Source organism: Myxine glutinosa, chromosome 11, assembly GCF_964187855.1.
Source record: "Myxine glutinosa chromosome 11, kmMyxGlut1.1, whole genome shotgun sequence".
In the NCBI taxonomy this organism is placed as follows: domain Eukaryota; kingdom Metazoa; phylum Chordata; class Myxini; order Myxiniformes; family Myxinidae; genus Myxine; species Myxine glutinosa.
In genome coordinates, this window is record NC_136271.1 from 33,827,359 (window position 1) to 33,841,710 (window position 14,352).

Sequence of the window (14,352 nt, forward strand, 5' to 3'; positions counted from 1 at the left end):
ACAGGTTTTTTGCCTTAATGGGCGTCAATATTGATGCTATATGCACAAATATGGTATCAAAATGTGCAGGAAGATAAGACACACGCAATAAAATAGGATTGAGGCTTAACAAATAACTTTTATTGGATAGAAATGACAAAATGTTGAAATTAAATGCTGCAAATTCACTTCGGTTTCATCGATAAAGTGGGACAAATACATTGTAATTTCAGAAATATTAGCTTCATAGTCATAATGTTTATGTTCAAATTTCCCCTGTTCATTCGTGTATTTAACATTATTAACCAAAATGTTAATATCAATAATACTGATAATTATACTGTCAAAATCAAATGTCACCCCCCTAATATTTTATTGAAATTCACAAATCGCAATACCGCCAAAACATCAAGTAGTGGGGCAGATAAGGTCATATATGGAAGGTATTGTGCATTTGATGTGCATGGCAGTTTCAGCATATAATCTACATACCCCAAGGTTTTATTTCAGACATGGAGGCAATTTGTTTCTGACCTGTGGTGACCTTGAGAGGTCATTGACCCCAGCATTGCATGCTCCATTGACAGTTTGACCTTGATCCCTTGTTCCAAGGTCAAATCTGATGGTGGCAAATTATTCCCCATATATGATTTCCTATTAGTGCCTAATACATACCTAAACTGTCTGACCATTATTTAAAGAGTTACAGGTACTTGAAAGTAAAAGCTATAAATAACTTCGGGACATCCCCTTATGTCATGTGACTGATGACACAATCCTCTCAGCTTTCAACCGTCTCCATGTCATAAAATGCACAATTGGTTTGCTATATTTCTTTCCAGATGGACTTTTCTGACAATGGTCATCACCCTTCTACCATGGATTTGGAAGCACCAGTTGTGAAACGTCGAAAAATCGATATGGACCATTGTATCATATGCTCCAAAACTGTTGACCCGAAAAAGGACCATGTGGTTAAGAACCCAACTGCTGATGGCTTGAATGCAATTCTAAAAGCAAGTACGCTGAGACAAGATGATGTTTATGAAGCACTCTGGCCCTTGCAACAACAGATTTTAAGCCTGAATCTGAAAGTGGCTTTCCATAAATCATGTCGTGCCAATTACACCAGCAAGTCAAATTTGCCTAATGCCAATCTACCGATACTGAACAACAACCGTGTACGTTGGAGTCCATCTCTACGGAACCTTCAAGGCTCGTGAGAAGTGAAACAAGCGGGTTTGACATCAGGAATGATTGTTTCATTTGTGGCAAACGGAACACTTCAAATAGAAAAAAGCTTACACAAATTTCCACAGGCATCGGACAGACCACCAGAGAAAAGGTTCTTGCAGCGGCCCACAAAAGAAAAGACGACACCATTCATATGCGAATGCTCATTGTATTCAGATTTGTTTGCCTATGATGCCAAATACCACCGATTATGCTATGGACATTATATAACAGACCTCAACATAGCTGCTGCGCAAAACAAGTCAGGAGAGTCAGCAGCAGTTACATTACACGATGTAGCCTTTGATGAACTTAAAATTCATTTGGACCAAACTGTCTTCTCCAAAAAAAAGACTGTGACAACCCTTGCCAGTTTGAAAGCACAGTTCATCAACTATTTAGTTGAATTGGGTGCCAGTAATGCGCAGCAGTACACCGCCTGGAAATTGAAGGAACGATTAACCAAACATTACAGTGATCAGTTGGTCTGTGTTACATTATATGGTTGTACTGACATCGTGTGCTCCTCTTCTGTGACCTTGGGTGATGCACTAAAAAAGGCCACTGCTCTGCAAGATGCAAACGATGATGATGACTATGAAAAACTGGTTTCTACAGCACAAGCAGAACCAGTGAATGAAAACCCTATTTTGCACACTGCTGCTGGCATACTGAGGAAGCACATGGCTGACATCAAGCATGCAACTGGTGTCTATGCACCAGCTGAAGACACAAACATTGAGCATTATGCCAAATTCATTCAAGATGCTATGTATGACTTCATTCAGTGGTGCTTCAGTGAGAAGTCATACATGAATATAACTAGCTGTAGCAACGAGGGTGTTTCAAAAAGCAACCTGAAAACGATCGCCATATGTCATGACATAATATCACAGAACCAAAATGTGTACACAGCAAAAACCCTGGACCTAGCCTTAAAAGTACATCACGAATTTGGAAGTAAGAACATCATTGACTTACTTCATTCACTGGGTCACTGTGTATCATACGACGAAGTACGGCGTTTCCTCACATCTGCTGCCATTGATCAGACAAGTAGATCAGAGGATGTTTACATACCCAAAAGACTCCAAAACCTGAGGGTCATTGATGATTATCCTATCATCGACGGCGCCATTGATAACTTTGACCAAAATGAAGCAACTGTGGATGGAAAGTCAACTACTCATGCCATGGCAGCCCTACTGTTCCACAGAGGAGTCGCCCAATGCGAAGGCCAATCCATCCCTAGACTGCCAAAGAAGTCGCTATCTGCCTCTGATAGAGTTCATCCAGGCTCTGATGTTCTAGAGAGGTACCTAATAGATAAGCTATATATTTGAATTTAGGAAATTAATGTTACTGTTATTGAATACTACTGCGATTTCTGGATGTTGGTAAAATATTAGGGGGGGTGACGTTAGATTTAGACAATATAATTATCAGTATCATTGATATTAACATTTTGCTTAATAATGTGATATACACAAATGAACAGGGGAAATTTGAACATAAACGTTATGACTATGAAGCTAATATTTCTGAAATTACAATGTATTTGTCCCACTTTATCGATGAAACCGAAGTGAATTTGCAGCATTTAATTTCAACATTTTGTCATTTCTATCCAATAAAAGTTATTTGTTAAGCCTCAATCCTATTTTATTGAGTGTGTCTTATCTTCCTGCACATTTTAATACCACATTTGTGCATATAGCATCAATATTGATGCCTATAAAGGCAAAAAACCTGTTACGTCAAATCGGCTCTTGGCGTCAACATCAGCACCTATTATATATATATGTAAATGTGATTCCCAGAGTGATGTGCAATGCTTTCATATTCACAACCATGATTTTCTAACTCCCCAGACATCCCCCTTGAAGAAAAAATAGGTTGTGTTTTGTTCTAAGATGCGGAGGGGTACTCGACCCAAAAGCACCCTACACCGCTCGCCTAATAGGGCAAAGGGGGGCATTAAGCTCCAGGGGGCATTAGGCTCCACTACATTGTAAATCTCGAAGGTAAATATAATGCAATTACAATGTAGTGGAGCCTAATTCCCCCTGGAGCTTAATGCCCCCCTTTGCCCTCGGGGAAAATCACAGGAGGCAATCACATACTGGGAGAACTACCCTGAGACCCTACCTAATTAACATACCACCACCCCCTGTGTGGTGACACGTAAACGATCTTAAGCTAAGTCTTTCTACTTAAATACATCGAGATTGCCTCCAATGCGTCCACAGTCCATGCTAATACTATACAGTCCTATCTCCACTATGGTATTTCATCCCCTACCCCCATAAACGTAACAATGTCAAGCAAGAAAGCAACACGTTCCATTTTTAAAGTCTTTGGTATGACTTGTTGATTGCACAAGGGGTTCTTTAAAGTCTTTGGTATGACTCGGTTAGTGTTTGAACTGCTTACCTTCCAGACTCGAGCAGACGCTCTAACCGTTATACCACCAAGTCACTGAGACATTGGCAGGATGTCACCAGATCTTTCTTTTTTTGCTTGAAAAGCAGCAACACCAAACTACCAGAGACAGCAATACAGTACAAGGTTTTACGGCATAGCCCATCGGGCGAAGCCGTCTAGAACAGTGTTTGTCCGTCCATATGTATGTATGTATGTATGTATGTATGTATGTATGTATGCATGTATGCCCCCACAAACATACCAATCAGAGCTGAGGATCTGGTTACATGACAGGGTGATGTGATTACATCTGATGTCATTACAGCGGTGCGGCTGCTGGCTCCACACACCGCCATTTTGATTTATATGCCGTTCGTGCCGAACATATCGTCAAACCTGTCATATATCACAATCGCCATGCTCTACCTTTACGTTTTTCATTCAGTGTGAAACACAAACAAACCAATTGTTAAAATGAACATCAAATATCGAAAGCATCGGCGTTACGGCTCTTCCAACAATACGGTATGGTACGTATAGGCCTTAGGCGTTATGACTTATCTTCGGACCACTTCGGACAAATTGAGCCCAGGTTTCTTAATACAGTAGTGTATCGTTTCAGTAGTATAGTTTGCGTAATAATCATGATAATATCGTAAATATAACCATGACATTTTAATCCCAATGTCATGAATGAAAGGTTAATGGATTGAAGCGGTGTATGGTTCATGATCAATGATGTAAGTGGTGTTTGGCACAAATATTAATAACTGAGGAAGTAGGGAATAAGCCTCAGTTTTTTTATGGTAATATCATTTTCGAAATAATGATAACGTAACGTTAATATTATAATAAATGTAATTGTAACACTAATCCCTTCGTAGTGACAGCAAACTTACTGGAAGTTAAAATATATCAGTTTTGTGTCCGTTACGTCATTACGTCTATGATGTCATTACAACGGCTGAGTCCACCGACCAACATTTTAATTTACAAGTAGGCCTACACCCGTTCACTACGGGAGTTGCAGGAAAGGTCATTCCTCTTTGGGGTATATAGATTACAGTCGATCTATTGTCGGGTCTCAAGGACACTAGGTGTGTGTTCATTTACCAAGGTTCTTGTAGAGAGATCGCCAAGTGGTTTAAGCATTCGAGCAAGCACTCCATTCAAAACCGTTAAGGAACAGCTGGCTTGGCAAGCGCTACTTTTGAGTCCTATAAAATGACTCGGAGCCTCCAGACTATTGTCTAGGGCTAGGCCTAGCTTAAAGTATTCGAAGCTCCTATATTTCATTTCTGCATAAGTATAAGAAGCTCCTGTATAATTTCAGGGACTTCTTGCAGCTTCAGTTGTCTTTCCTACTTTTCTTTTTTATCAACTTAGAGTAACCAATCACAAATGGAGTTAATTATAGAATGCTGTTATTGAAGATGTCCATGCAGTTTGTAAGACGTTGATGATCATGTACTGATATTATAACATTATACTCAGACTGCTAATTTGTACAGTCTCATTATGTGGCTACACTACAAGAGTAATCAAGTACTGGTGTAACCAGTGGAGTGTTTGTAGCAGCTTGAAGCATTGACTGATGGTGTAAATGAGGCAGTGATGTAGGGATTGTTATGTGATGGAAATACTGTCCACTATAGTCTAAACCAACATCATCCCAATCTTGTTTAGGACCTTTTTTAGCCTGTAGTTTGTCATCCCTCCATTGCCTTTTTAATTTAGCATAATTTTTTTTTATTCACTTGTTTCTGTATTTTTTTACAATGTGGAATAACACAATGGTATATGGTACTCAGAGGATACCCAATCTTGGAGCAAAAGTGTCAAGATATCTTAGTCAGCAATGTCAAACACTGCACATCCAAATCCTGGTTCTGAGAAATCAGAAGACCTTGGTAATACTTGAGTAGATTCTTGCCAGACAAATACAGTCACTAGAAATCATCAAAAAGATGTTAGTCAAACACACTGGACACGTGACATGCTCTTATCTGCGCATGCGCATAGCAAGGTTCAGGGTTGATCGAGTAGGGAAACTAGGATACTTATATTTAAATATCAATTAATTGACCACTGCAGTCGATGCAGTATGCCAAAACAAAGATGAAACTGTTCTATACGAAGGCCTCAGTGATGCGCTGACGTAGCGAATCTGCCGCCGAGAACCCGTGACTGCAGTGTTCGTGATCGCGTGTCCCGTGTGCGGTGTATAGCACTGGTACCACACTATTATTTTATTTTCATAAATGTAACAATGAAAAACAAAGCATTTCCCAAGGCATGATATTTCTGCTGATATTATTTGATGCCACATAACATTATCACGCATAACGCCGACACTGAGGCAAATGTGTCTAGCAGCTCCGCCCCCATCAAGCTGATTGACAGTCGTAGCCACGCCTACCCCAGTCCTATTCTTTTACATAGGAATGTAGTTTTACTTACTTTTCGTGGAATCCTTTCAAGCTACGAGAATTATCATACCAAAGGATGTTGCATGAAGTAAAACTGTCGAATGGTAGCAGAATCATTGCCATTGATATAGGCAGCTCGGAAATATGCCGTCTGAAGAAGATTATTATTATTATTATTATTATTATGAACAAGAAGATGAATTCCCGGATTTGACCGATCTCGTTTTTTTGCTTTATTTTGCTTTTGCCTTGGTCTGGAGAACTGAAAAGGGATCCCTACCTTGACAATCAGCTGAACAGACCAGGTAGGCTCTCATATGTAGCCGAAGTGAGTTTTTTAAAGAAGATACTCCAACTTTAGTTTTGTATATAGCAGATGGGAGCGACGTTTTTTTCCGCGCCATCCCGACATAGAGAATACTTGTGTACTCTCTGATAGTAGGATGTTAGTTGGAAGGGTGAAATGATGGTTATATTTTTCTTTGAAAGTTGGTTTGAAGCAGATCGGTGATCGTTTGCACCAAAAGGTATAATAAAACAATCCTTGCAGTGTGGCGGACACAATGCCAGTGGGCAATAATTCCGCGCACCAGTGGGTGGCGCGAGCGTCCGGGCGTGGAAGCGTGGCTCGGGCCACGCCCGGAGCAAAGGCGTCACGAGGCGCAGGGTGGAACTGAGATACATGCCCCGCCTTTCGGCCGACCGGCCACGCCCAGGGGCAAGGCGTGGCCTCGGGACATATATGCGGGCTCGAAAGTCGAGCCCGCCCAGTGCTTACGTGCGAGCTGATAATTAAAGTGTTTTGGTTTGTACAACGCGTTGTGGCCTACCTTCTTGGCAAACGAGTTGTGTGTGCACAGCACCACACTGGTGACCCCGACTGGTTCAGCCGTAGCTGACCACTGAAGGCGCCATGGCTACCAACGCTGTCGCCGTTAAACTCCCGGAGTTCTGGGAAGCACAAGCCGACGTTTGGTTTGTGCAGGCCGAAGCCCAATTCCAGCTCCGGGGCATCACGGCGGACGACACCATGTACTTTCACGTGGTTGCCGCCCTTGGGCCCGGCACTGCCGCCCGCGTCGTGTCCATCCTTCGGCGCCCACAAGTACGCGACGCTCAAACGTCTTCTCCTAGCCACGTTCGGGCTCACGGAGGCCGACCGCGCCGACCGCCTCCTGGACCTTCCCGCCCTCGGCGACACATGAACGTCCGTTCGGATGGAATACATGTTGTCCCTTCTTTGAGACCAGCGCCCAGATTTCCTTTTCCGCGCGCTTTTCCTCCACCAGCTACCTGCGCAGGTACGGCTCGCGCTGGCCGGTTCGGCTATAACGGAACCCCGCGCCCTGGCCAGAGGCGGACAAATTTTTTGCGGCCTGCGACACGCGGCCGACGCATTGTGCTGCCGTAGTGGATCCTGGTGCGGAGGCTTCAGCGCCCCCCGAGTCCCTCATGGCCGCTGCTTCGCCCCGCCCACCACCGCCATCACGGCCGACGCGGCAGCCACCACCACAAACCTGGTGCTATTATCATGCCAGGTTCGGCCGCAAGGCCCGGGCGTGCCGCCCGCCGTGCTCTTTCGACGGGTCGGGAAACGACCGGGCCGGCGCTCACTTGCGGCCATGAGCGTCGGCCATTCCGGCAGCCTCCTGTTCATCACAGACACCTCGTCTGGTCGCCGTTTTCTGTGCGACACTGGAGCGCAGGTAAGCGTCCGCCCTGCCTCTGCGTCCGACAAGCAAGCCACGGGCAGGGGCCCCGCCTTGCTCGCCGCCAACGGAACTCCCATCCGCACATTCGGGAAGCATTGCCTCTCGCTGCGTTTGAGACAGCGCTTCCAATGGTCTTTCGTCGCCGCCAGCGTGCCAATGGCCCTGCTCGGTGCGGACTTCCTTTGGGCGCATGGGCTGTTGGTGGACGTTAAGCGCCGACGTCTCGTCCAGGCCGAAACCTTCAGCTCGCTCCCTTGAAAGCTGAGCGGCTCATTGAGCAGCTCGCTGAGCGGCTCACCAAGCGGCTTGCTGAACGGTTCCGTCCCGGCGAGGTTAGTCTGTACGCTTCCGACAGCGGATGAGTTTACCCACCTCCTCGCCAGTTTCCCGGCACTCACACGGCCCACCTTTTCAGCGGTGGCCGTCAAACACGGGGTGGAACACCATATTCCCACCGTCGGACCACCGGTCTACGCCTGGGCGTGCCGCCTCAACCCCACAAAGCTTGCCGTAGCGAAAGCCGAGTTCGCCACGCTGGAGCGGCTGGGCATCGTACGGCGCTCCAACAGCGCATGGGCCTCTCCTCTGCACATTGTGCCCAAGCCCGGCGGCCGTGCAGTGACTACCGCCGGCTCAATGACGCCACCACCCCCGACCGCTACCGGTCCCGCATATTCAGGACCTTTCCGCCCGGTTGGCGAAAACGACCATTTTCTCCAAGGTGGACCTCATCCGGGGCTACTACCAGGTCCCCGTACGACCGGACGATGTACCGAAGATGGCTGTCATCACACCTTTCGGCCTCTTCGAGTTCTTGCGGATGCCTTTTGGGTTGAAAAATGTGGCCCAGGTGTTCCAGCGGCTCATGGACAGCGTCTTGCGCGACTTGTCCTTCATCTATGTCTACCTGGACGACATCCTAGTCGCGAGCGCGTCCCGGGAGGAGCACCTGCTCCATCTCTGCACGCTCTTCGAACGCCTGGGCCAGCATGGCCTGAAAATCATCCCCGCGAAGTGCCGTTTCGGCGTCACCGCCATCGACTTCTTGGGGCACCGCATCACCAGGCACGGGGCCATCCCTTTACCGGCCAAGGTGGAGGCTGTCAGGAGTTTCCCGCGCCCCCACACGATCAAGGGGCTCCAGGAATTCCTGGGCATGGTGAATTTTTATCACCGCTTTGTGCCCCACGTCGCCCAGCTCCTGCGCCCCCTGCACGAGGCCCTCCGGGGGAAGCCAGGCAAAGGTGACATCGCCTGGACGGAGCCGATGGCCGCAGCGTTTGCGGGGGCAAAGCTGTCCTTGGCCAACGCCACCATGCTGGCGCACCCGGCGCCCGATGCACCAATCGCCCTCACCACCGACGCGTCGGACTACGCGGTGGGCGCGGTGCACGAGCAGTGGGTGAGTGGTGCTTGGCAGCCGCTGGCGTTTTTTAGCCGGCAGCTCCGCCCGCACGAACGCCGGTACAGCACCTTCGACCGCGAGCTGCTCGGGCTCCACCTGGCGGTCCGACACTTCCGCCATCTTCTCGAGGGCCGCCCGTTCACGGCCTTCGTCGATCACAAGCCCCTTGTTTTCGCAATGGCCAAAGTCGCCGAGCCGTGGTCGGCCCGGCAGCAACGTCACCTCTCTGCCGTGTCCGAGTACACGACGGACATCCGCCATGTCGCGGGTAAGGACAACCCGGTGGCGGATTGCCTTTCCCAGTCCGTCGCACACGCGGTCCACCTCGGGATCGACTATGCCCGGATGGCGGTGGACCAGACCGCCGACCCCGATGTCCAGGCCTTGCGGACCGCCGTCACGGGCCTCCACGTCACCGAGGTGCCGTTCGACGTCACGGGCACTGCCCTCTTGTGCGACGTCTCCCTCGGCCGGCCTCGCCCCATCGTGCCCGCTGGCTGGCAGCACCCGGTTTTTGACGCCATCCACGGCCTGTCCAACCCGGGTACGAAGGCCTCCCAGAAGCTTGTCGCGGCGAAGTTCGTCTGGCATGGCCTCCGGAAGAACGTCCGCGACTGGGCCAGGACGTGCCTCGCGTGCCAGCGCGCGAAAATCCATCGCCACGCACAAGCCCCGTTGGCCCCGTTTACGGTGCCCGAACGTCGGTTGGACCATGTCCACGTCGACGTCGACTTGGTGGGACCTCTGCCCCCCTCGCGGGGTTTCACCCACCTCCTCACCATGGTGGGCCGCACCACCCGGTGGCCGGAGGCCGTGCCATTGGCGGCGACTGCTGCGGCTGACGTCGCGCAAGCTTTCATCGCCACTTGGGTTGCCCGGTTCGGCGCCCCCTTGGACATCTCATCCGACGACGGCCCCCAGTTCACCTCGGAGCTCTGGGGAGCAGTGGCGCAAGGGCTCGGCATCAAGCTGCACCGCACCACGGCTTTCCACCCCCAGGCCAACGGCCTGTGCGAGCGCTTCCATCGCTCAATGAAGGCCGCGCTCCGGGCCAGCCTCCGCGACGGCAGCTGGGCCGACAGGCTCCCCTGGGTCCTGCTGGGCCTCGGGACGGCGCCCAAGGACGACCTGCGCGCGTCCTCGGCGGAGCTTGTCTTCGGACAACCACTGCGGGTACCGGGTGAATTTATCCCCGACTCCACGGCACCTTGGTCGTGGAGTCAGGGATAAATTTCTTTATCTGTTGCACGGCGCAACAGCGCTCCACCCTTCAGGAGACCGCCAGGAGGTTCGCCCCGGTGCCGACGGCACACCACGGTTGCCCGTCCTCCCACGTCGCCCCGGAGCTTCGCACGGCGGAGTACGTTTTTGTCAGGCACGACGCCCACCGGGCACCGCTGCGGCCCCCGTACGACGGGCCCTTCCACGTGCTGGAGACCGGGGACAAGCATTTCACCGTGGACATCGGCAGTACTCCGGATCGTATCTCCGTGGACCGCCTCAAGCCGGCCCACCTCGACCTGGACCACCCCTCGCAAGCAGCTCTGCCTCCGCGTCGAGGCTGCCCCCCGGCAGGCAGACCCCCGGCACCCCCCATCCCCGCCGTCCCGCTACCACCCAGCCCTGCACGCATCGTCAGAGGGCGTTTCGGCCGGGTCATCCGGCTTCCCCGCAAGCTCACCCTGCAGGTGCGCGGGAATTCTGGGGGGGCGCGTGTGGCGGACACAATGCCAGTGGGCAATAATTCCGCGCACCAGTGGGTGGCGCGAGCGTCCGGGCGTGGAAGCGCGGCTCGGGCCACACCCGGAGCAAAGGCGTCCCGAGGCGCAGGGTGGAACTGAGATACATGCCCGCCTTTCGGCCGACCGGCCACGCCCGGGGGCAAGGCGTGGCCTCGGGACATATATGCGGGCTCGAAAGTCGAGCCCGCCCAGTGCTTGCGTGCGAGCTCATAATTAAAGTGTTTTGGTTTGTGCAACGCGTTGTGGCCTACCTTCTTGGCAAACGAGTTGTGTGTGCACAGTAGCACAGCAGTAAATATGTTCACATGATGAACCATCCACCTTCGGTGGTGGAGGTAATAAACTGAAATCTTGCACAAAGGTCCATATACCGGCGAGAAACGATAAAACTTCTGCACGAAGACGAAGTGAAGTCGAAAAGTTACACGTGGCATTGGCAGGTATAACTTACCTGAGAGTGCGACCTGTAGGCGGGAGATATTGCACAACGTACCACGTACCACGTACCTTCCAAGTGCCCAAGCCAAGCAGAGGAACCAACCCGCACCGAGCCACCTGTGCCATGTTTCGTTTTACAAAACGGGCTGACAAAGAGGGAGTAGAAAGTGCAAGCGAAATCAAACCAAAAAGTGCACAACCGAGACTTCAACAAACCAAGCCACGCCCTCCTCTATACGTCAATACGTCAAGACGTCATACGTCAAAAAGTCAAAACGTCAAAACGCTAAACGTCAAAAGGTCATACGTTTATGATTGCACAAGGCCTTAAATTGGGCGGATGTGTAACAAGGTTGTGTTCTATTAAGAAGTAGCTTGCTATCGCTTCCCAAGCCAGTATTTCTGTATGATCCGCTCGACTAACTGCTCAACTAGTGATTAAGAGAGGTGCTTCGTTCAGTTAGCAAAAATGGCCGCCATAGGCATAGTCGGATTCAAAACGATACTACAACCAATTAAATGTTCAGAGGCATACCCATGTTATGTATGCTCATAATATTATAGAATCGTGCATTTCATACTTTTATTATTACTTCTACTTTTCGTCCTATTTCTTCAATATCTACAAACATGCAAAACCCAATCCCAGAAATGGGCAGTGGGTAGGTCTTTAGATAAGCTTGGCAGGTGTTCCTCCTTCTAACTCACCATTTATTTATCTTTCATTCCCTCATCCTCATAACCTGTAGCCGCTACTAACATAAATAAATTAGCTTGGAAAAGTTGTCACAAGAGTATCGAGTAAAACTGAAAACGACGGCCTGAACAGCATGTGTTTGAGTACCACGATAACAATGTTTCCATGGAGACCGCCATGTTTTTAAGCGATGCCGAGCGCTCCGTTCCGTTCGAGCGCGTACTTAAGCGCTTTGAATCAGGCCAGGCCGGAAGCCAGCCAGCCTCTTGCTACCGAAACACCGCAGGATGGTGTAAACGGAGCGCACTATGTAGCAAAGATCGCAGAGCGGGGCAAGATAGCCCACCCGTGCGAAACAGTGAAGTATCCAATGGACGCGCTCGGCGGCCATTTTAGCAGGCAGGCAGAGTGAGCTTGCGCTCGCCATCCATCATCTCGCAGTTTATCTTGTCCATCGCCATCTTATCATATCATATCTTATCCATCTTAATTCTTATCCATCTCGCCATCCATCGCAGTTTTATCCATCTCCCAGTGAGTTATGACCATCATCATTTTGTATAGTACAGCCCATAAATCCATAAACATGGGTTTCACTCTACCAGTATCCCTTTAACCCTTTGAGGTACATATACATGTACTTGTGGCGGACACCAAAGCACTGACGTGGTGACATCACCCCGCACACCGAGTGGGGGTGGGCCACGCCCGGGAGAGAGGCGTGGCCTCACGATATACACGGGGCGCGCAGCCCTGAGAGTTCAGTGTTACAGTGAGCTCTTGAATAAAGACTCTTACAAATTACCGCGTTGTCCGCTTCCTCCTTGTTTACAAACAGCGCGCGTAACACCGCGCTTTATACTAATATATCCAGTGTAAATGCTTGGAAGGAGTGATTCATGTCTCATACTGCTTGCTAGGACAACTTCTTTCATACTTTGTGATCTGTATGATTTGAACTACAGCCGACGTTTATCTATATTTGATCTACATGCAAATATATGGATATTGAAGCGCGGTGCTACGCGCGCGACTTGCTACCAAGGAGGAAGCGGACAACGCGGTTAAACAAAAGTGTCTTTATTGACAAGAGGTCACTGTAGCACTGGCGCGCTCCGGGCTGCGCTGCGCGCCCGGTGTATATCTTGAGGCCACGCCTACCCCTCGGGCGTGACCGCCGCCCACTTGGTGGGTGGAACGATGTCACCACGCCAGTGGGCTTTCGTGTCCGCCACAATATTAAAGTTCTTGTTTAATGCAGATCATTAACCTGATTTAATAATGGTTTCATGATATTTGCATGTAATAACATATATTACAGACCTTTATAGAATCTAATGTTCATTCAAGCACATGGCTCTGGAGCAAAACGAAGGAAAATAAACATATCATTCATTTCTGGTCATGTTTTTTTTTGTTTTTTTTTCGTATACAAGATCGAGGCTCGTGAAAGAGCTAACATTAATCACACAAAAAGTCAAACCGACACACAAAACACAAAAAATAAGGGGAGCGGCAGACAAGATGGGGAGAGAGGGGGAAGGACACAAACACAACATTTGAGAGCAGGGACATCGGGAATGTGTGGGAGGGCGAGGGCTTTTGGGGAGGTGGGAGAGGTATAAAACATATGAACACTGCAAGGACTTCCAGGAAAGAAGTTGGAATTTCCAAAAAGTGTATCTGGGGTGAAATTAGCGGGGGTAGAAAAGATCAAGGTTTTGGATGGGGGAAGGTAAGAGATGGTGGTGAACAGCTGTTTTAAAGACCTGGAGGGTGGAGTGGGATTGAAGGGGGTGAGGGAGTTTGTTCCAGAGGCGGGAGAAAAGAGGAATGAAAGAGTGAAGGTGAGCAGAGAGCCTAGATTTTGGCAGTTTAACCATAAGAGGGTTGCTGGCAGATCTTGTGCGACCTGGAGGAATATTTGGGGGACAGAGCACAGAGAGAGCTGGGGGAGCAAGGCCAGAGAGGAGTCGGTAGAAGACAGAAAGACCACCAACCTGCCTGCGGTGAGTGAGTGAAAGGCCCTCGGAGTTAACTTCATCGCAGGAGATTCCAATGATTCTGAAAGCTTTGGTTTCAACAGCGTGAAGTCGAGCTAGGTGTGAGGCAGGAGCACCAGCCCAGAGGGGAGAGCAGTATTCCAGTGAGCTGCGGATGAAAGCCTTGTATGTGGTGAGGAGCTCAGGTGTGCCAAAGAAGGACTTCGCACGACGGAGGATGCCCAGTCGGCGACTGGCTTTGGAGGCCATCTTGGAAATGTGGTTTTCCCAAGAAAGATCATGGCAGATAG

General features: G+C 49.5%; 1 protein-coding gene across 1 annotated transcript in view; it reads right to left on the minus strand.

Moving 5' to 3' along the window:
* Positions 1–11,626, minus strand: part of LOC137436562 (aldo-keto reductase family 1 member B1) — a 69,898-nt gene extending 58,272 nt beyond the window's left edge. The window contains exon 1 of the mRNA XM_078786526.1: positions 11,432–11,626. Coding sequence (XP_078642652.1) covers positions 11,432–11,488 — 57 coding nt within the window. The 5' untranslated portion in view covers positions 11,489–11,626. The remainder of the gene's footprint in view (positions 1–11,431) is intronic.
* Between the last annotated feature and the right edge of the window lie 2,726 nt (positions 11,627–14,352).